Raw genomic sequence first — 23,433 nt, 5'->3', positions numbered from 1 at the left:
AGGCCTAGCTAGAAGCACCCCGAAGTGGCAAGGAGTCCTGGGTCCCTCCAAAGAATGGCAGGCTGTGTGTGCTTTTGTCACACTGCAGCCGCAACTGGTGGTCTTCTGTTAAGGCCAGGGTTTTCAGCCTCGGGCCCCCGGATGCCGCTGGGCTGCAACTCCCCTCCTCCCCAGCCCCAAGGGCCTTTCAGCACGGAGAACCACGCCTTAAAAGGCAAATAGCCGAGTTGCCCCACGTGTCAGCTTCAAAGCTGCTGCCTTCACCTAAAGCAAAACCTGAAATGCTTTTGGAGGCCCCAGCTTCAGCAAAAGCTTAGTTGCAGTTCTGAGGCGAGTTGAAAAAAATCTTGAAAGGGTTCCTGAAATCTTTCGCATTTTAGGACACGTCTTCCTTCAGATCAATAAATCGGCTCTTGCCTGGCAGTGATTGGCTTTAGAAGCAAAAAGAACCTCGGCCAGGGTTTCGGAACAACACCCCCCACTAACTGAGCGAAGAGGCACCTTTTTAAAGTGGTGATTCTCTTTACTGAGCAGGGGGAGAGCAACTGACCCTCTCCATCCCCAGCACAGTATCCCTCCAGTGACTGTTGCTGGGGTCTGTCTTTTGCTTTGAGCCCTTTGGGACAGGGAGCCATTTTATGTATGTATGTAAGTAAGTAAACTGCTTTGGAAACTTTTGTTGAAAAGCAGTATATAAGTACTCCTTGTATTTGTATAAGAGAACACAGAGATCCTCAGCCCAACAGGATCATCGGGTCTCCCAGGCTTACCCCACAGAGCAGCCCCACAGCACAGCTAGAGCAAAGCAAGAAGTCCTTAGGTGAAGGATGCAGAAGGAAAGCAGGGGGAAAGGAACCCCAGAAGACTAGAGGCCAACCACTTCCATTTGGGATCAACTTTCACGTGCAGTGCAAAGCCCTCCGGCAACCTCTGAACAGAAAATGAAGCCCCGAGAAGAGCAAAACGGGAATGAGATCCCCCCCTGCCAGGCCAGAAAACTCCACAGTAACTGGCAATGCTGACCTCCTCGGGGCAAACTACATGCGACACCAGAGTCGTACCAAAGCCCCAAGAGCCCCTTCTCCATTATGAGGTGCCTTTGGCGGGGAGAGGTTTGGATTGGAGATCGGATGGACATGCCTCCACTTTCTTCCTGCCCCCCGAATTTCTTCCCTGCTTCTGGCAAACTGCGGTTAGGGCAGTTAGGGCCAATCCCATGTTCCAGGTCCATTTTACTTGGCAAACATGGTCTCCTGATGCTCCTGGACCTAAAGGCAGCTTGGCTGAAGGGAGGTCTCAGTGGGGGAACCGCTGGAGAGGGGAGGGCTAAGCATCCGCCTCCCTCCTGCCCTTCCTCCAGTCCTTCCCTCTCCTTTGCAACAGGGAAGGCACTGCAGGAGCTCTGTCCCGCGCGTGGCGACTGCAGGAAGGGCAAAGGGGCCGCTCACCCCCAAGCCAGAGTTTGGCTTTGCAAGTCACGCAGCTCAGAGCGCTGGGGTTGAGGTGCCCTCCCCCACGAAGCGAAAGGGTGAGAGTTACTTACATCCATGGAGTAGTGTTCAATCTGATAGATGGTGGTCAGCCCTTGCGCCGTGAAATAATCCACGCAGGAGGAACAGCCCAGCCTGGCTAAGAAACTGCGGGTGGAGGAGGAAAGGGGACAGGAAAAGAGAGAGAGAGAGAAGAAAGAGAGGAGGAGGAGAAAGAGAGGGAGAGATTGAGATCAGAAGGTCACCCAGACTGCAACAGCCCCAACATGGCAAGAACCACACCAGGCGCTCTACGATGCAATAGCCTTGATTGAGGGGAGCAGGAAGGCACCACCTTTCAGCCCGTTGCTGGCCTCATCTGTCATCAGCAGAAAGCCGGGTTAAGAGCCGACACTAGCCGAGAGGGGCACAGCAGTGATCATCCAGGCAAGTTATCCTTGCCTACGCCAAGGAGGGAACAGAGGGAGCGGGGAATGGCCAGGCTCCAGAGATTAGCCAGCAGAGGGAGACCGTGGTGGGGAATTTGCTCCTGTCAAGGGACACACTGCCACTCTCACCATCAGCAGAGACAAGCACACAGGCGGGAGGAGGGACACAATCCCCAGGAAGGCTAAATTGCGGGGCTGGCCAGGCCACCCTCCCACCGGCCGGCTCGCGGGCTGCCGTCCACCAGGGCTCCAGTCTCAGTTGGCACATTTAATCCCCTATATGCCACCTTCCACAAAGCAACTGACATAAAAAGCAGGATAAAATCCCTCTGCTATGTTGTTTCACACACACACACACACACACACACACACACACACACACACACACACACACTTACTTAACACAAGAAAAAGGACAAAAGCCACCCTGACAGCACAGGCAGGAAGAGTGTCAGCCACGTGGCCTGGGAAACCGCCCCTGCGGCAGGAGAGCTGCTCCCGGACTCAGCTGGGGGCTGCCAAGTAGGGAGAAGGCCCCACAGGGGGGCGCAGGGAGGGAGAGGCATTCTTAGGCGCTTCATCCACTCCTCCATTCCAAAGCCAAGCACCCGTATCTTGAGCAGGGACTGGAAACCGGCAGGCCCCTGGTTCTGTTCACATGGGCGGGTAGGCGGGCTGCCTCCCCTTGCTGTTCCCCAGGAGCTCAGCAGAGGCAATGCGGCAGGGAAGAGGCGCCCCCAGGTAACGCTCTCAGGTGCAAGGTGCCACCCAGAAGCAGCTCTAGGCTCCCAACTGAGCCAGAAAGCCCCCTCCCATCAATCAACGGCATAAAAAGCCCCTTAACGAAGCTTAAGGTTCTCTGCCAGCTTCATCTCTGTCTCACCTGGATTCCGCTTTGAGCATGTGCAGAGGAAATATGGCAGGTGGGACTGAAGCAGCTGGGCCACTGAGGGGCAACAGCCAATGGAGTCTAGTGGCCAGCCGAGGTGGCTTGCCGGCCAGTGGGGGCGGTTCTATCTAACGTGGCCAGGAAACAGCTTCTCGAAGAAGGCGGACTCAACGGAATGGAGAAGAAAGCCAAACTATGGGGAGCAGCGAGGAACAAGACCCAAGAGTTGCACGACGACCGTTCACTCACCTGACAATACTGCAGTCTGTGGGGTAGGGGGGCGGCGGGGTGCAATGGGACGTCGACGGCATGGAGAGGGGAGGGGGCAGAGTCTGTGTGGGGCTGAGTCCGTTCATGTCACCAGCCATCGCCATGTGGGCCCCCATCATAGGAACTGTTAAGCAAGAAGTGGAGGGAGAAAGAGTCACTCGAGGTAGGAAGCTGTGACCCAGTGGGGTCCTTTCTGTCAGCTGCTGACTTACTAGAGACACGGACCTTCTCACTCCCTAGCCTGGTTTTTTTCTTTTCTTTTTTTGTCGGTCACAAAACACCATCACCGGGACCCATCGTTCACCTTTATTCACCACTGTCACTGAGGTTGCAAGTTCTCCTCTGTGGCGTGGGCAGCCGCCATTTTTTAAATTTCCCATCATTTGTCTGAGCCCCTTTTAAAGCCATCCAAGCTGGTGGCCATCATCACATCCCATGGCAGAGAATTCCACAAATTAATTATGCGCTGTGTGAAGAAGTACTTCCTTTGGTTGGTCCTAAAGTTCCTGGCCATCAGTTTCATGGGATGAACCCTGGTTCTTGTGTTGTGTGTGTGAGAGAGAAACATTTCTCTGTCCACTCTCTTCACTCCATGCATGATTTTATACCCCTCTATTAATACTCCCTGTAGTCGACTCTTTTCCAAAGCAAAAAGCCCCAGATGCTGTAGCCTTGCCTCATCAGGAAGGTGCTCAAGGAACCTTGCCAGATTGCATGCGGCCAGCGTCACGACATATCCCTGAAGTGTGCTTCCAAACTGCCTGTGTGGTGACAGCACAGTCCCTGTGCTGTAAGCAAGGTGCCGTACACATTTCCAGTGCCTTCTTCCAGATGTTATTGCTGCGTTACAGCCCTATAACATCGCACCAGCATTAAAAAAAAAATCCTAAAAGCTGCATTTGCCTGTAACGCCTTAGAACGGACCTTATAATGGATTTCAACTGCGGGTTGAATTTGGCACACAAAATGTCGCAGTGTACACCACTTTGTGTGTTGTAAGGCTTGCTACCTGGAAACCACCCAGGCCCCTGCAGTGGAGGCTCAATGCATTCCCGCCTCCACTCCATTTCAGCAGCAGCTGCACCTGCTGGATCCCGTGGAATACTCCTCTCCTAAAATTCTGGCTGGTCCAGGTCCCCTGGATTTGTGCGTCTCTGCTCACTGGCTGACAACCAGGCTAACCAAGTGCTTGCACAATGAGCTAAGTTGCACTAGGGCAAGAAGACTGCTTAGCTGCACAAAGCCACGGTGGGGTGTGTGTGTGTGCTCAAAACGGCACTCTTGCCCAGAAGCCCCCAGCAAGGGGCCGCCACAGGCGGTGCCCCTTGCTGCACCACGGCCACACCAGTCTGGAAGGCAAGCTCCGGACGGAGCTCAGCGGCCTTGAACGCAAGCGCTTTGCTGGTCCGGATGCCAGCCGGGGCTGCCGTTCCTCAAGCCTTCCCTAGGCAACTCCTCCGGGACAGGCGGCAGAGTCCCGGAAGCCCAATCCTGCTTACTGTTGGCTCCCATGCCGTCAGGGATGGTAGTGGGCGTCAAGGCATTGCGCTGCTGGGGGTTGATGAGCTGGCTGACGGACGGCAGCTTGTTCATGCTGTTCATCTTGCCAAGGGGTGGAGAGCTGGAGCCATACGAAGACTGCGCCTGGATGGAGTTACTGCAAAACACAAGGGCGGGGCGGGGGAATCAAGCAGATGCTAGGTGGCCGCAGGAGCGAGCTAGCACCAGGCCCAACGTGGCCAGTGTTCACATTCCGGATGTCTTTCAGCTCAGACAGATCCCGGAGGTTCTAACCTGGGGGGGGGGGGGGCGCTCGAGTGACTTGTATTGTAAGTGTGAAAAATAAAATAACACAACACACAAATATAGTCAGGATGGCCAGCTGCCAGGCTGTCACGGAGGTGGTGAGCTTGCTTCTGGCTGTGGCTGCCTCAAACGGTGGGTGGGGCTCACATGACCGGAGGCTAGAGTTGCCATATTCAAGCTTCCCAGATCCAGGTGGCCTAATTTGCATAGTATGCAAATTATGCAGCGACTTATTTGCATTTTATTTACTGATTTATTTGACAGATGTTGCATACTTTCCCTCCTCCTCTGCCCTCCCATGGGATCAGATCCAGAGTGAAATCCGGGCAGCGCATTTGAAATCCGTATAAATCCGGGTGGAATTTAGCAGCCGGGTGGAGGAGCCCAAATCTGGGGGCTACCCTAAATTCCGGGGGACATGGCAGCCCTTATGGAGGCCGCCCCCGTGTAAGATCTCCTCCACGTAGAAAACTAGCCTGCCAGCAAGACCTGTTTCTAGCCGAGCTGCAACTGAGCCCGGCATTCTCCAATTAGAACCTTTAGTTGGAATGGTTTGGGGGGCGGGGAGAGAAATGGGGTCTGAAGCCCAGTTTTCAGCAGTAGGGAAGGGAGTTGGGTGGGGTGAAACTCAATGCTGCCCCAGCTGCTTCCCAGTGCCTGCCACTCCCCGCAGCCCCACAAGCCCCCAGAACACTACGTGGCACCACAGAATTGTGCCGACCGGGGCCTGGGCAGGCCTGACCAGCTGCGGAGTTTTGCCTTCCACCCAATTTCACCCGCTGTCCCCAAATCCATGAAACAGCTCCCCCTACTTTCACAGACTGCAAATGTGAGGGATACTCTGGGCCAGCCCTTGTGTGCGTGTGTAGGGGCTGGGGGGGAATAAAAGTTGGGTTTCCAAGCTACTGTCCAGCGAAAAGCGTTTGTCTTCCGAACAGCCCCATTTCCCCCAAGGCCCACATGGCTGTCACCCAGAACTTCCACCGCCCTTTTAGTTAGCAAAGCGCCCAGCCAGCTTTCCTTATCTGGCTCAAGGGAGGAGGCAGCAGCGTGGACTGCAAAGCCGTTTCTCTTGCTGGGGGCTCTGCAGCCACGGCAGGGCAGCCTTCCTCCTCCTGGGTGCCTCTCTTTGAGCTGCCTGCCTCCCTTTTCTCAGTGCAAACCCCCCCCCACACACACACACACTGCTAAGCGTGCACACTCACTCACACAGGAGCTGGCTGCTACTGCTGCTGTCTAGGACGAGATCCATGCACCTGTGGAGGGTGGGCGTTTATCTCCACCAATTCCTGATCACTGTGACAGCCCACTAGATGTATTTCACAAGGCTATGTTCCAGGAAGCAGGGTTAGGCTAACTCTCCACCCCTGCTACCTGGGCAAAGGGGCATCTTTTCAGGTGGTGGCTCTTCGATTTAACAGGGGGAGAGCCGATTCAGCCAGCGTAACAATCAAGGGGTGGGGGGAGATAATACAAAACCCCTCCTCGAGCTTTGAGGAGTCGTCCTGGGTAGGCGGACACCACCCCCTTTTTAAAATGAGCAGCTTCACCCTCCCAAGGGAATTTCCTGGGAGAGTAAAGCAGAAAGCCCCTCCCTAGAAGAAAGGCTTGAGCACTCTTAAGCCTTCCGGGACGTGTGACTAGGGCAGGACCCAATAAGGAGTAACACTCTTTATTTAATTGATTTTTTAGATTTATTTAACGCTTTAACAACAACTTCTTCTTAATAATTGGATGATCAGGAAAACTAGATGGGCACCACAACCGCTGCTTCCATTCTAGTCAAACCCTTCCCCGGGAACCCCAAGAACCAGGCAGTCAGATCCAAGCACTTCAACAAGACTAGATTCCCTGGCGTGTTGCGCTAAATCAGCCCCTCTCCTTCCTACTTCCAGGTAAGGAGCTCCCAGTTGATTCCCAGCCCAAGGCCTCTAATTGAGGCCTCTAGTCCTCCCAAAAGCTTGACGATCTCTACAGCCAGGCCTAGTGTCCCTCTTGGGTTGCTGTGAGTGTTTTCTTCCAAGATGGCGAGTGCTTTTGGGATAGGGAACCATCCCCAGAGTTCTTTTGCTATGTCAATTGCTTTGCAAGCATTTATGTTCAGCTGAAGAACAGCATCTAAAGATTTGCAGCATTTAGTTCATTTAGTCCATTAATAATATATATGTGGCAGTCCAGGGGCCCTCATATGAAGCTGCCTTAATAAAGGATCAGACCACTGGTCCATATCCAGCTCAGCACTGTCTCTGTGTGTGTGTGTGTGTGTGTCTCCTCACCCCCCACCAACAAGGTAACCCCTTCCAAGCCCTGCTCCTCCCTCTCCTTTCAACTGGAGGTGACCGGGATGGAACTGGGAATGTTCTACCCACACAGCCTGTGCTCAGCCTCCAAGCTACGGTCTCTTCCCCAGGCATCATTCTAGCAGGTTTCACACACACACACACACACACACACACCCTGGCTGCATCGCCGTGTGTGCCAGATCCAAGGCTAGGAAGGAACCAAGAGGACCCTCCACGGGTGGCGCTGCACGCCCAGGAGTTCTCGTGACTAAGGCTTAACGGCAGGGCTTCTCACTCTTGGGCCACCCGGTGTTGCTGCAATACCACCCTCCTCAGCTAGCCACAATGGCTGAAGGCTGCGGACCGAAGTCTGGGAACCCCATCCTACAGTGTGGAGCCTGGTACCTGAGCACTTACGAGCATAAGAGCAGCCCTGCTGGATCAAGCCCAAAGCCCCTCTAGTCCAGCATTTTGCTTCCTCCAGTAGCCCACCAGATGGAAAGAGGCGAGGGCCAACTAAGTTCTCACCCATGCATCTCTCTCATGAAAAATGGGGGCAAGCGCTTCCTCTCTTCCTTCAAATCCCTCCTCAACGCCCACCACTTCCACTGAAGCCTTGAGCAGAATCCCTTGCTCTAACCAAAGCAGAATATGCATAGCTGAAATAAGCATCACCTGTTCTTCCCGTTTCCCTGCCTCCGTTTTCTCCCGTCCTCTCCTCCATCCTCCCTCTTGTACTTTGTAGCACACAATGCACAAATCTGAAGGACCGCCTTGTCCCATCTGAGCCTGCTCAAAGATTGAGAACTTTGGGAGGATGCCCACTTCAAGTCCTGCCACGAGCTGAGGTGGGGTTGGCAGTGTTCCGGGCCGGGGCCTTTTAGGTGGTGAGGTCTAAGTTCTGGAACTCCTCCCCAGTGGTCCCTCTAATTTTTCTCATCTCTGTGTGGAATGAGTTTTGTTCTGGGAGGCAGTATCAAGGCAGTGTGTGCGCACATGTGCATTCAGAGTGGGGCCTTCCTGATTCAACCTGAGCAGGGTCTAAAATGAACTGAGTGGACATCCAAAAACTTGTGAGCATGTACATGTGCGCATGCCTTAGAGGGAACAGTGCTCCTCTCCCCTGGATATTCAGAGGGCCCCTTTTCACTGTCTGGTTAAAACATAGGAAGCTGCCATACACTGAGTCAGACCATTGGTCTATCTAGCTCAGTACTGTCTTCAGAGACTGGCAGCGGCTTCTCCAAGGTTGCAGGCAGGAATCTCTTTCAGACCTATCTTGGAGAAGCTGCCAGGGAGGGAACTTGGAATCTAAATGCACTTCCCAGAGCGGCTCCATCCCCTGCTGAGGGGAATCTCTTTCAGTGCTCACACTTCTAGTCTCCCTTTCATATGCAACCAGGGCGGACCCTGCTTAGCTAAGGAGACAGATCATGCTTGCTACCACAAGACCAGCTCTCCTCCTCTCTAACATTTCTCTTTAGACAAGCTTTTGGCTACGGAAGGTTCCACAAAACCGTCATGCTTTTAGTTGTGTTTTGCTTGCTTTTATTATATTTTAAGGTGGATTTTACTTAATTGCTTTTATTCTTGACTGGATTTTTTTTTTTAAATTGTGCACCAATAACAAAAACAAATAAAAAGAGGTGGTGCTCTCTTTATAAGAATGAAAGAGTGTTCAACTGAATTGTTTGTGCAAACCCAGCCTAATGTGACCTACTACAAAAATGTCTCCAAAAGGGGACAAATTCAGGCAGCAAACGAGGGTGTGTGCATGACAAAGAACAGTGAGTAATAAGGGCAGTGAGAACACTCAGTAAACTCTTGTAAGAAAGAAGAAGAGACAGGGAAAGCAAAGATAAAAAGGCACTCAAAGATGCAAAAGTTTATTGAAAGTTAGCACCACACATTCACAGAGGAAAACAGAAAATCCAAGGAGGAATTCTTAGCATGAAAAGTTTCTTGGTTGTTTATAGAGGGCACTAGTGGCTGGATTCCCTAAAGACAAAGTTCCTTTAAGATCTTCTCAGCCTGGAGAGAACCCAGTATGCAAAATACCCAAGGATGGCGCAAGAACTCCAGGGAAGATTAAGCAGAGCAACAGCTTTGAACCTTGAGCCAACTCACTGTGGCCCTTCCAGATCCTAAGGCCCAACACTGATTATCAGCAGATCTTGATTTGTGGCATTGCTGGTTGCAGAAAGGCCTGTGTGGTGGGTGCTGGAGAGGGATGCTCCTTTACAGGGAGGTTGGTCCCTCGGGCGCCTGTGCCATTAAGGCAAGATGGCACATGGTCAAGGAGAGCAAGACTCCCCCGTCAGGAAAGAAACTTCTGCAGGCCGTTGTGGCACCTTGTAGAAAGTGGTCGAACTGCCCCATTTCTACTTCCTGAGCTGCATATTAAACGGTATCAAGAGTAGGCTAGGGCCACACATGGAATCAGCCTGATAATTGAAGCGGAGGCAATATGCAAGCCCTACGGGGGCATTTTCCTCCACGTACAATTCTGGAGGAAACAAACATCACCAAGCACTGGTGAACTGATTGATGCAATGCTGTATCGTATCAGCATCTCATCAGAATAGGATGGAAGGGAGGTGGGGCTTACCTTTTCAGAAGCGACGGTTTGCTTCATCGTCTGGCCGTCAGGAGCATTTTAAAATGCTGCCTCTTCATTCTGACCAGTAATTCACCAGGAAAGGATGCAACATGACGACATCATGACCCTTTCCTCACGCATTACTGGGGTGGGGGGGAAATGGTCACTCCCTGAATGACAGACGTGGTCAGTAATGCACCAGAAAAAGAATGCATTGTCATGACATTGTTGCCTTTCCTGGTGCATTCTTGGTCAGTACCAGGAAAAAAAGAGACAGCATTTTTAAACGCTGCTGCTCCAGCTGCTGGGAGGTTTCTTCAAGGAAGCCAGCTCTTCTGTACAGGTAAGTCCCCCACTCTGATTCATTGAGCCAGTAACGGTTATTGGCTTAATGTGATACTGGCCAACTTTCTTTGCATCATGTGTGCGGTGCAAAAATGGCCAAGATCACTAGTGGGATCAATCTGATCATCTGGCCCGCGCACAGCCCTAGGCTAGACAGCAGCGTCATGCACTGCTTCTGCAATCTAGCTGCAAAGCAGAAGTGCATGAAGTGTGAACCAGGAAAACAGACACTCAAAGCTATACAGCAGGGATTCTTAAACTTGGGTCCCCAGATGATGTTGGACTACCGTTCCCATCACCCCCAGGGCACTGTGGCTGGGGACGATGGGAGTTTTAGTCCAACCCCTCAGGACCCAAATTCGAGAGCCCCCGCCATGACACAACATTTCAGGGGGGGGGGATAGGAAAGTGCCGAACGCTGCCTTCCGCTGAGTCAGTCCACAGGTCTGTCTAGCCCAGGACTGCCAACTGGGCCCCCCTGTGCCGTGAGCCCTCCTGGAGATGGCCAGCCTGTGCACTGTACAGCCCAGGCTCATCCGGCAATCACTCTCACCTGCTGCTGTGTGAACACAGGACGCTGCAGGTGCCAGGGATAGCACAGACAACCTTCAGCCATGGAACCCACATGCCCTGCTCAGCTACACCAATCGCTAGCTAGCCCCCCACTTTGGACGCTGTCGCCTTTGCTGACTCCACTGCAGACTTTATTTGCACACTTCCCTGCTCCCCCCCTTTGGAGAGCATGAAACCCTCCTACCTGGGTGAACTGGGACTGATCCAGTGCCATAGCTGCTTGGCTTCAACTCTTCAACCAGCAGGGATCAGCATGGGGATCATCACAACCCATGTGGCCAGTGGGTGTTGGCCGCACTGTATCGGCACAACTGACACCCCCCCACCCCAATGATCCATCTCGTAGAAGGACTCACACCAGACCAAGGTGCAGTTATGGACTGGACTAATCAACCATGGACATGGATGTCATTCTTCCTCCGTCTGCGAGGGCCACTCCTGCCACTGCCAGCTCACAGGCTGCAGCTTTCGGTGGCTTTGCAAAGGCAGAAGCAGCCCACAGGAGGAGCTGCAGCCACAGTGCTGCATGCCTATCGGGACTTCCTCTCGGGACTGGCTACAAGGCAAAGCCAGTTCTGATACACCATTCTGCCTGGGCTTCTGGATTCTGCGTTAGCAGACCTAGTTTCGAGAGGAGCACCCATTTGGGATCAGCCTGACCTTTTCCATGTGCACTGCACATTGACTGAAATCACAACAGAGAAAGGAATCTGGATGCAGCCACACAGCCACATGCAGATGCCTTGTTGTGTTGCCATTTAAGCAGTGTGCACAGACACGGGTGTGGACCAGTAGCCCCTAAGTGGGGAGGAGCAGGAGCTCAGACGGAAAACTGGGGCAAACTTCACAGAAGCCCATTGCAAAACTGATTTTAGAAATTCACTGGTTTATGCCAGAAAGCAGGCGTAGCAGAATGTGGGGCAGAACCAACCCATGGAACACGGCACAGCGCTGCGCGCTTCTGCACCCTTCAAAGGCAGCACCAAGGCTACACACATGCAAGCACTTCTGGAGATTTCCATGCTGTCCTGAATGTCAAAAATCTGTAAAGTGCTACTTTGTAACCACTCATTTGTGCAGCCCCGATGCTGCCTTTGAAGGTGGCAGCAGCCCCACAGCACAGTGTTACGTGCACAACACTGCCCTGGATGTCAGCCACCAACTGAAACATCAAGGGCAATTTCATATTTTCTGACTAGCCCACAGTCTGGACCCAGGGTTCTCAACGTTGGCTCCCCAGATGTTATTGGACTTCCACTCCCATAATCCCCAACCAAAGGCCACTGGGGCAGGGGATTATGGGAGTTGAAGTCCAGTAACATCTGGAGACCCAATGTGGAGAACCCCTGGTCTGGATTGTGACCACACAAACAGTCCATTTATTTTCGTTGTGGAATGGTAGATTCAAAACTGCATTCTCAATACAGAAATCCACCTTAGGGCTAAGAATGTAATCTGACGACCATCACTATTGTAATCTGTCTGATTTTGGTGGAATGCGAAGAACTGCAGGTAGAGCAGTGATCAATCTTTTGCTACAGTCTGGAGGCCTCCCCATGCAGTGAAGACCAAGTGGGGAAACAAAGAGTGCTCCTGAGGGTAGCCCAAAATCCAGCTCCACCCAAGAGATACTTTCCTTCAACATTTAAGAGGTTTTCATAAAATATCTTTTGCAAACAAGGTAGAAAAGTTGTGGACCATGTGCAGATGCAAAGAACTCTACAGAGAACACAATTAGTCTGACCTCAATGTGCTCCTAACATCCATCTGCCCAGCAGAAATATGGATCTGAATTCTATACACATTACTAGTCTCGGACCAGCTTTAAGAGCTCTTCGATATACAAATGACATTGGTGCTGTCACACGCTGCATTTGTGTCTCAATACGTAAACACACAACTTTGTCTCAATACAAAGTTAAGGAGTCCAAATGCTTGAAGATTGAGGCCTGCTCAGAGAAAACATTTGATAATTTTCACAAATATAGAAAAAGGGTGGAAAAGAACAGAAACAACGTATTTTACAACTCAGGAAGACGGTTCCAGACCTTTCAATGGCAAATCTAGGGCCAAGTGAGCTGCAGAAGCACCTCCTCTTGCAAAACTTGATCCTTACACAAGTTTGTTCTCTGTCTGCCCAATTCCAATCCAGCTGTTTTGCTAAGCTACAGCCCATTGTTTTAAGATCAGGGAGATGGACAGCCATGAACTCTCCCCAGCCCACCAGTTTGGTTTACAAGCAGACGGAAGGGTTGGGGGGGCTGGAATGTTTGAGGCTGGCTTCATTTCTTTTCGGGGGCTCCCTCCTTGTTTCTGAAAGTTCGCTCCTGAAGCACGCCGAGAGAAGACTGTAGAGAAGGAAGGAACCAGAAAGGAGAGAAGATGAAGAACCAAAGCAAACTGGGAGGAGGGAAATACCTTCATGATCACAGTCGGGAAGAGGAGAAGAAAACAGCTTGGGCAGTCTGTGTGACCAGGGCGTGGCATGGGTGGCACCAGTGTTCCCTCTAAGGCATGGGCATGTGTGCACGCTCACAAGTTTTTGGATGTCCGCTCAGTTAATTCTAGATCCCGCTCAGGTTGAATCAAGAAGGCCCCACTCTGAATGCACATGGTGCATGCACACTGCCTTGATCCTGTCACCCAGAACAAAACTCATTCCGCACACAGATGAAAAGAATTAGAGAGAACACTGGATGGCATCCAAGCACTTTCCATCTCTCTGGCCACAGCCTCAGGATATCCCTTGAAAGACTACTGCCAAGTGCTGGAAAGGCCAGCCTAGAAGTGATGCACAGAAGCCTCCCTTCGCCTACTACTCTCTGATGGAGACGGCTCTGGCCCTCCGATTCATTTGCTTTCTTGATATATTAATGACATGCTTTTATCTTGCCTGCCCATGCTCACACAGGACCCCAAAGGACATTAACAATCCTAATGATCCACTTTGGGGACAGAGTGAAAGACAAGTTCCAGGTAAATCAAACACCTCAGTTGTGAGTATTTGGCAACATTTTAAGAAAGGAGTTACCCAGCTGTGGGAGATGCTTAGAGGGACCTCAGCTGCACCAGCTGAAACCATTTTTAATGGATTGAAACTGAACAAAGGAAAAATTTGGCTGAATATTAAAGGAAGCACCGTACTGATGATGAGGGAGCTCTGTTAAAAGGCTGCGTAAGTATCCTCCCCAAGGGCAATGACAGGATTCAAGCGGCAGGAGTCATCTGCAGCATAGCTCAGCGGGCTTCAAAGCAGCCATGCCTGGAAAAGTTCTCTCTTGCGCTAAGATTCCAAGTTCATTAGGAAACTACCCATCTGCACTTCATGGCCTCAGAATGAAAGCAACACCTGACTGTCACCACCTTGTGCCTTTGCCCGTGTAAGAACCCGACATGGCCACAACCAAATGAGGAAAATCAGGATGTTAAAAGTTCCTACGATCATGAAGGTATTTGACATGAAGTCAGAAAACCATGCACAAAAGAACAAAGTCGAAAAAGGAACACGAAGAGCAGAGGAAGGTGCATCGAGGGAGATGCTAAGCACCATTCTAGAGGTCCTGGCAGTAGAACCCAGGCTGAGAGGACATCTTGCTCATTGGGAGCACCTCCGCGGCCCACCCCTCAAACCCAATGCAAAGATGGATGCTCTGCTATAAAGTCAAGGAGGCAGGGCCACGGGCCACGCCTGACCTCTCGGAGCCTGTGTTATGACTGGCCAAAGCCGGGTCTGTCCCTCTCTCCAAAAAGGAGTGGGGCTGATGACAGCTCCATGGTGGGACACAGGCTGTGCACACAGAAGACACCCACCCACCAGCACCTCTGGTTAGAACTGCAGGGGCTCCACTCCAGAACCTCGAGAGCTTGTGCTGGAGTAGGCAGCCCTGAGCTGGGCTCTGAACCATGGCAGCCTCAGATGCTCCAGGGGAGGGCTTTTTTGTTTTAAAAGCCTCATACTCCCTCGACCTCCCACAGGCACAGACTGCGACCCATCCAGCAGCCAGCCCCTGGCCATCATAGCCTGGCAAGTGGCTGACAGCCCTGGTTTGCCACTGTAGGCAGGCAACAAAACCAGATGGCTAATCATGCTTTCAAAGGGTCGCCATCTTAAAATGTTCCCCTCGTGCCAATTTATTCCCCCCTTTCCTTTTGACCTTGAGAACAAGTGCAGCTTCCCATCTCTCTCTCTCTCTCTCTCTGTCTCATTGCTTAGGAATTTTATGCAAGCTACTGTTTCCTTCTGATGAAGAGAGAAGATTCCTGTGAAAACCCTGCAAACTTCTGCCCGGATGGTTGTAGGCAAAAAGGTGAGGTGTGTCCTTTAAGGTTTATAATCACAGCCAACCATTTGCATTATATTAGGAGAATAAGCAGTCATCAAAGCAATTACAGCTTTGATTCCTCCTACCCCCTTTAAAAGTGAGTAGTGTTTTGTTTTGTTTTTTAACATTTACATTTTTCATTTTAATAAAGGTTGTGTTTTACTGACCACTGGTACGGAGTTTGCTTCCACAACAACTGGCACATACCCTGGGCAGATCCCTCTTTAGTTAGGCCCTTAAAAAACAGCTCTCAACCATGAAGCTCTCCTCTGTTTTGCTGAGGCTTTCTCTCCTCTGTCCTGCTTCTACCAAGAGCTGAGGCTGTCTAAACAAGGCTGTACATAGAAGCAAAGCACAGCACACCAAAACCCTCCCCAAACATGCTGACAAATCCATCCGCAGAGTACTTGCCCCGTTTCAGTCCATGCCACTTGTCCAGAAACAGCTGCAGTGCCCCATACCCAACATGCTAAACTGGGACAAATCCAGCCCAAGTTGAAGTTTGCGTGGAGCATGCACACACTGGCATCCGTGCAGACACTTTGACCTTGCAAGGCCAGGTCCCCTGGGCAAAAGGACGTTGCCTGCTAGGAGAATGGGGGTGCGGGGAGAATCCTGGCTTTAGAGGCTCACCGTCTCACACCTGGTAAATGGCTCTCCATAGCCTTGCTTGGGATTAAGGTGACCCAGAATAAGCCACACACCTCTGGCCCAATCACAACAGGCAACATGGATTAGAATCACTTCCTGAGAACACACTCCGAAAATCAGTTCAGTTAAGTCTTAATGTGCTTTGTGGCATTCTTTGTGTCAATGTGCAGAACAGGGAGCTACTTATAACCCTACTATTTTCTAAAAAATGTAACATTGGCTTGCTTCAACAGGGACAAAGGGAAATTTCTATTGCATCCATTTGGATTCAGTCAAATCCAGTCATAGTTTCTCATGAAAGGCATTGCCAGTGTCAAAAGAAGGTCACCCCTTTGGGACCATGTTTCAGTCCTACTTGCAAAAAATATCCAGCAATTCACTTAATATTGACCCAACTTGCCCTCACTTTCAACTGACATTGCTGGCCCTCAACAGAGAGATCAGAAGTTCATTTGGTTTTTTCCCCCTTGTTTGTTTTTTGGAAATATTTCCAGCCCATCCAAATCCTTATTTTTGGGCTGAAAAATTGAAACTTGAGCTTATTCAGTGCAGCCCTAGCATCAATGAACTGGGCCAGATTTCATCTCACCTGCCTGAACCCTGGGGAAAAAAATCAGCTGTTCTCATGCTCACACATGATCACACAACATTTGTTGTAAACAAGAATGAAGCAGATGAGGGAGATGGGCAATGTCAGAGAAATGTTCTATTTCAGGAATTCTAGCAAAACCTGTGCTGATATGTACTAAGATGCATTTATGGAAAGCCTCTAAACAGAGAAGCATCAAGTTTCTAGTCCTCTGGATTCCCATGCTCTTCCTATGACAAGGCACACTAAGCAACGCAGAAACAGATATATCAGCGAGGGATAAGGCTAAATTTCTTATGATATAAACAGAATTCTGTCTATTTAAATAATTCACATTAGGATGCAAAACCAAACTCATCTTTATTTTGCTTTTCAACTGCAGATGATAAAATATTCTACATTACAGTATGCCCCTCCATCCCCTAGGAACACAGGAAGCTGCCAATGCTGCCATACTGAGTCAGACGATTGGTCTATCCAACTCAGTAGTGTCTACGCAGACTGGCAGCAGCTCTCCAAGATTTCAGGAAGGCGTCTCTCCCAGCCCCACCTGGAGATGCCAGGAATTGAACCTGGGACCTTCTGCATATGAGGCAAGCAGATGCTCTTCCACTGAGCTACAGCCCCACCCCAAAGAGGAAGATCTTCCAGTGCTCACAGGTAGTCTCCCATCCAAACGTAAGCCACGGAAGATCCTGCTTAGCCAAGGGGACAATTCAGGCTCACTACCACAAGACCAGCTCTCCTCTCCCAGAGACTCCCTAGTGGCCTGCCACACCCTACTCAATCCTGTAGATGACAAGGACACATGTGGCTCCTCACTTTTAGAGGGAGGAGGTGAAGCAGAGGGGCCACGCTTATCTTGGGAATAACAAACTCCCCGCACGCATCCTTAAAAGACCGTTAGATGTGCAGCCACAGAACAGACTCTAAGGAAACAACTCGGCAGTTGCTGCATCCAAGACAGTACTTTCCCATAGGCACAGTGTTTTGCCTTCAAAAGAAATTGGAAACCGAGGTGGTGGGGCGCAGGGCAAAGCAAGCAGCATGTGCACACACACTCACTGAATTCCGGCCCCTCTCTCCTGCCTTTCAGCAGCCAAGTGATCCAGCAAATGAAATGCTCTAGGGCTCCAGATTGGGGATTCAACGGGAGAAGACTCAAGCTCTGTTCAGGCATTATAAGAAGTGTGGATGCTGCACTCCCAGAGAGCGTCCCCGAGAGCATGTTCAGAAGCCCTGCCTGCACACTGACACACAGAAGTGTGGATGCGGCGAAGGGTGCTCTTGGGGGGGGGGACCCTGCTTCTTGGGATGCCTGGATGTCTTGAGAGACCCAGCCCAGGTCTGCAAGATCCCTACTGTACAACTTGAAGCCGAGTTCACCAAATGCACAAGCTCAGAGGCACACAGGCTTGGGCTGGGTTTTTTCCCTTCATTATCGTAATCTAAAACTGCTAGCTTTGCCTACCATAAGAGCAAAAAACAGTAATTAGCACAAAGCAATTTTGTCAGCACCAAGAGCAAAGGCCCTCATTTACTTCCATGCAGCTCTGCTTATGAGAACACTTTTTTCTGGTGAAGAATCCCCATGCTTCAGGGGAAATCTCTCAAGCCGTAAGGGGACACCCAAATGCATACAGACCAAGCCCTGAGCCAGCTTTTCAGAATCCACAAGCAAATGTGCTGATGGAGGGCTGGTTGCTGAAAAGCATATCTGGGGAATCTTGCCACAAGCGATTGAACTGTCCATGAAGCTCTCCCTTTTTGGACGTGACTTGCACCTTCCAGCTGGATTCTAGCAGGTTCAAGCTCAGCATCTCCAATCAAACCTCATCACGTTCTTTTCTTTTTTCTTTTTAACCTAGTTTCCAGTAGGCTTATGAGATCACCCGGCATATTGTGTGTGTGTGTGTGTGTGTGTGTGTGTGTGTGTGTGTGTGTGTGTATCCGTGTGTCCCCTCCATCAACTTTGCAACACCTGGACCAATATGAACCAAATCAGGCACAGTTGTAGTGACATGTAAGGACACCTCAATGGTGTAGTTTGTGATGATGTCATCCACCCCAATCCAAGATGGCAGATGTACAAACTTTTGAGGCACAAGTGGGCTAACTTGTGAACCGCCTAACCGATTTAAACCAATTTGCTACAGCTGTAGGGACACAAAGGTATGCCCACATGGCACAGTGTGTGATTATATCATCCACTCCAGTTCAAGATGGTGGCCGCGTGAACATCTGAGGCACAAGCAGGCTAATTTGTGGACTGTCTAACCAATTTAAACCAAATTACATATAGCTGCAGTGAGTGACACACAGGGACACCTCAATGGCATAGTTTGTGATGTCATCCACCCTGATTCAAGATAGCAATAGCAATAGCAATAGCACTTACATTTATATACCGCTTTATAGCCAGAGCTCTCTAAGCGGTTTACAATGATTTAGCATATTGCCCCCAACATTCTGGGTACTCATTTTACCGACCTCGGAAGGATGGAAGGCTGAGTCAACCTTGAGCCCCTGGTCAGGTTCGAACTTGTAACCTTCTGGTTACAGGGCGGCAGTTTTACCACTGCGCCACCAGGGGCTCTTGGATGGCAGACGTGTAAGCTTTTGAGGCGCAAGTGGGCTAACTTGTGAACCGCTTAACCAATTTGAACCAAATTTGCTACAGCTGTAGGGACACCTCAATGGCAAAGAATGTGATGATGTCATCCACCCCAATTCAAGATGGCAGACATGTAAACCTTTGAGGCACCAAGTGCACTAACTTGAGGACTGTACATATAACTGATCTGAACCAAATTTGGAACAGCTGTAGTGAGTGACCCACAGGGACACTTCAATGGTGCAGTTTGTACTGATGACATCCACCCTGATCCAAGGTGGTGGACACGTGAACATTTGAGGCGCAAGAGACCTAACTTGTGGACCTCGATTTGCACCAGATTTAGTCCAGATATAGACAAAGTGAAAGGAAAGTAGGCTGATTAGTTCGTACTACAACAAATTGTTAGAGTGTAAAAGCCCTTTTGGGACAGGGTTTACACCTCTACCTGCTCCCCCCACCCAAAAAACCCCCCTACTTTGAGAACTTTTAGCTGAAAATCACTATATAAATATTCTCAAGATGCAACAAGCAGTTATTCAAGGGTTTGCTCTAGATCACTGGTTCTTAAGCTCTGGTCTGGGCACCATCAGAGAACTTTTAGGCGATCGCCAAGACTCCAACAAAAGAGAGGATGCTGACGAACAGGTGGCTTTATTGAATTCTTAGAATTTCTAATGTGGGTAGTTCCAATAGTTTTGCTGCTGATTTTTGACTTCTTTGATTTCCCTCTTTTGTTTTTAGTAATTTAATCTATACAAAATGTTGTGATTTTACAGTATTGTAAAAACCACCAGGGGTTGAGTGGTGGGTACAAAAGAAGCGTGCTTCAGCCCCAAAGGTGGGGGGATAAATTCTCTAAATAAAATACCTAGACATTCCCCCTCACATGCTGAAGACGTACACTTCCTTTTAGTTTAAATGCTTTAATTTGAAAAGTAGCTTGCTCCCAAACTGGGTCAGTGTGGACAAATGCAACGGTTGGATTTTAATCTGGGAGCTTTTAACAATCTCTCCATATGTCAAAATATGGGGGTCCCCAAAGAGCAAGTGAATTGGAATAGGCCTCTCCCATCTAGCAAAGTTTAAGGACCACTGCTGCTCGCCTCTCAATCATGCCACTGACAGACCGGCAACAAGGACCCCCCCCCGACAAGTCACATGCTCCCCCCCTTGTGAGGCATCACAACATGCACAGCTTGCTGCTGTACTCACTGTTTCTGCAGCAGGTGCTGATGCTGCTGCTGCTGCTGTTGCCGGTATGTCTCAATCGTGTGCTGGGGAAGATACTGCATGAGTTCCAGAGACTCCTTGATCTTCAGCAGCATCTCGTAGGTCTCGCGGCCTCGCACCTGAGCAAAGTGGAGAATGAAAAACCGGAGTGAAGACAACCTTGGCTTTCAAGACGACCAGCTCCAGTTTAACAAGGAAGCCTGTGTAGAACTGAAGGGCTGCCTGCACAGGACCGGGCCAGAGTCCACCTGATTCAACTTTCTATTCCTAATTCTTCAGATGGTGCTGATTATTGAATTATTGAAGAATTACTGAAGGATGATTATTAAAAATTAAAGTAAATGTCAGGGTTCCTCCCAGGGCAAGACATCTGAGAACTATTCAAGGGAAGCCAAATGGATTTCTATAAGGAAAGTGAAGTTTCTCAGGGAGGTTCTTAACACCTCTACCAGAGGGCCAGATGCCTCTGGAAACTCAGAAGAGACACATAACAGACAAGGACCCACACATTCTGACTTGCCCTGGAAGACAGAATGGATTGTGGTGTCCCCCCACCCTCCACACACACACACAATTGCCAAGTCCTCTACTGTAACAGGAGGCTTGCAGGAGGGGAGAGTCCGTCTCACTTGGGGGTCACTCAAGCAAAGGGAGAGAGAGCTGGTGTGTGCGTCACCTTCCTCAATGTCGGCAAAACAAGATTCCCTTTCCCTTCAGGCCAGGTGTCAGGGAAGGTCAGGAGCAGTGCAAGGAACAGTCACTGCTTCCAAGCCTCTCCAAAGCCTGGCCCAAAGTGGGACTGAGCCCTCCTTCCTCCGAGCAGGGGTGGATTAAGCCTTTTGCTACCCGTTAGCGGCCAAGGATTTGCCACCCCCAGCAGCGGGAGCGGGCAGAGGAAAGTCCCCCCTTTTCTTCTAAAAGCTGCTGCAGTGGCGGGATCGAGGCAGCAAAGGCTGCACAGCAGCGGCTGTGGCAGGTACAGAAGGGAAAGCCCTCCAAACAGATGGGCTGCAGAGAGGGTTGTGCACTCATTTGGGAGGGAGGAGGGGAGCTGGATGGAGCTCTCCCTCGCCGCCTTGCCGCGCTGCTTTAAGATAAAAGGAGAAACTTCCCCTCACCCCCGCTGCAGCCAGTGCCACCCCATTCTGGTATTTTCCCCTCGCCCCCCTCCACACAGCCACCGCTGTGAGGCTGTCACTGCCTTGATCCCGCCACACAGCAGAGGTTTTTAGAAGGAAAAGGGGGACTTTCCTCTCCCCCCTCCCGCTGTTGCCACCCCCACCCCCAGAGAGGGGCAGTAAAACCTGAGGAACGGCAAAGTTTCCCATTCCTCAAATTTTGCCGCCTCAGGCAAGGGCCTACTTTGCCCTCCTTAAATCCACCACTGCTGCCTCCGAGTGGTCTGCATTTGCCAAATAGCTTGGGGGAGAATTGGGAGTTCTCTCCGCCAACCAAGAACTCTCTTCTCGGGAGAATTCCTACAGACGAGGCTAAAGGAGCACCACAGAGGGCACACTTACTGGTAAGTAGAGCAGCTCATCATCTGGAGTGCGCCGTTTTTTGACCGACGTCATCTGAATGCCATGCGCGCTCTGCCGGAAAGCTGCCAAGGGAAACACAGTGAGTGTCACAGTGGAGCCAACGGCCTGTCTTGACAGCACTTATTGCTAGAAGTCCTGCGACCATTGAACCATGCAGAGCTTTCAGCTTCTGAAGTGCTTTATAATCTGTATCCATGCCAGTAACAGATCAGAATTACTCTGCCAGAAAATAATTTTTTTTGGCGGGGGGGGGGGGGAGAGAATGGTCCAAAAGGAGACCTCTGACTTTGCGATGGGCATGCCGTGAATCTGTGACGTGTGGGCAGCCACAGCCAAAATACCTATGAACAGGGAAGGGCTGGCAGAGGGGAAGGCATAGGACCCTGTCTGTCTCCTCTTGATTCTTTTTCTTGTGGCTTTCCGGGGAGGAATGTGTTGGAACATTCCTATCGCTCAGAATGGGAAGCAACGCCATCCCAGCCACACGGGCTGGTTACAAAAACAGGGAAGGCGACGGGGTCAGGGGGGCTAGTCCTCCAGCCCACCCACGTCACCACCGTGCAAGCAGAAACGGGCACAAAACCCAGTGGGTGAGGACCCAAAGCACCACACATGCAGCCCAGTAGAAATGAGCATGCTAGCAACAGTCAATGGTGAGGTAAAGCGGTCAGATAAAGCTGCGTCGGCCCCGTGGTCCATCTTGCCCAGAATTGACTATCCTTCTGGCAGCAGCTCTGCAGGACCTCAGGCAAAGGTCTGGCCCTGGAGGTGCCAGGGACTGAACCTGCAGGCCTCGGCATGGACACCAGGTGCTCCAACACCTGAGCGAAGGATTACTCCCCACACGGAATGAGAGGTTCACTTCTAATAGGGGAGGGAACATATGCAAATCCCTTAATGCTACTTGGGATTCAAACGGGTATGACAAGTGATGCAAACCCCTCTTCCTTCCTTAACACTCCTTGAGCAGGCTCACTTCCATAAACATAGAAACGCAAGAGCCGTTTGGCTAGATAAGACCAAAAGTCCATCTGGCCCAATCCTGGCCAGCCAGATGCTTCTGGAAAGGCCTCAATGTGGGCATGAGAGTGACAGCCCGCTCACCATTTACAGCCCCCAGAAATTCCTATTCAGAGGCATACTGGATGTGGAATGTGCTCCCTACTGAGATACGATCCTCCCCATCTCTGACAATTTTTAGAAAGCATTTGAAAACCCACCTCTTCACCCAAGTTTTTTCCAGTTCTTTAAAATTTTAATGTTTTAATTTGTGGATGATTTTTAAATTGTTAAATTGTTTTAAGTTTTTGTATATATTTTAACTTGCTTTATGCTATTGTTAACCGCCCAGAGACGAAAGTTTGGGGAGGTGCACAAACGTGATAAATAAATAAATAAATAATACTGCCCTTGAACATGGAGGCTCTGCTAAGACAGGGGTTCCCAAACTTGAGTCTCCAGATGTTACTGAATTCACTCCCTGCCACAATGGCCTCTGGCAATGAGAGTTGTAGCCCAACAACATCTAGGGACCCAAGGCAGAGAACCCCAGCCCCCTAAGCTATCAAGCTTCCAAAGGCCACCATAATCCATACAGTTTCACCACTTTCCAAAACTAGCAACAACTAGAAGACTGTGAAGACTTCCTTGGAGACCAGACTATGCAGGACAAAATCAGCTCTTCTAGCTAGCCAGTTGGCTTTGTTACAAGCAAAGACATTTTGGCTGTTCTCAGGTCGCCTGAGCGATTCAAATCTTTCTAGCTTTTAACTCCTAAATATAGTGCCTCATTCTTCACTGC

The 23,433-nt window shown here is 50.4% G+C and overlaps 1 protein-coding gene and 1 non-coding gene across 6 annotated transcripts in view; both read right to left on the bottom strand.

The window, feature by feature from the left end:
* TP63 (tumor protein p63) overlaps window positions 1-23,433 on the bottom strand; it is a 139,234-nt gene that overhangs the window by 4,360 nt on the left and 111,441 nt on the right. For 4 of the 5 annotated variants that reach the window (XM_053312303.1, XM_053312302.1, XM_053312304.1 and 1 more), the window contains 5 exons: window positions 21,612-21,694; window positions 20,074-20,210; window positions 4,577-4,734; window positions 3,057-3,201; window positions 1,544-1,637 (listed from right to left, as the gene is read on the bottom strand). In XM_053312303.1, coding sequence (XP_053168278.1) covers window positions 1,544-1,637; window positions 3,057-3,201; window positions 4,577-4,734; window positions 20,074-20,210; window positions 21,612-21,694 — 617 coding nt within the window. Of the gene's footprint in view, window positions 1-1,543; window positions 1,638-3,056; window positions 3,202-4,576; window positions 4,735-12,601; window positions 13,031-20,073; window positions 20,211-21,611; window positions 21,695-23,433 lie in introns of those variants that run through there. The other variant, XM_053312306.1, reaches the window with a different exon arrangement.
* On the bottom strand, window positions 16,796-16,871 carry TRNAM-CAU (transfer RNA methionine (anticodon CAU)). The gene has a single exon. It is a non-coding gene; the product is annotated as a tRNA-Met (tRNA).

The sequence above is a fragment of the Hemicordylus capensis genome, chromosome 3 (genome assembly GCF_027244095.1).
Source record: "Hemicordylus capensis ecotype Gifberg chromosome 3, rHemCap1.1.pri, whole genome shotgun sequence".
Classification (NCBI taxonomy): domain Eukaryota; kingdom Metazoa; phylum Chordata; class Lepidosauria; order Squamata; family Cordylidae; genus Hemicordylus; species Hemicordylus capensis.
The sequence above is the reverse complement of the archived record's forward strand: the minus strand, read 5'-3'. Positions and strand labels throughout refer to the sequence as shown.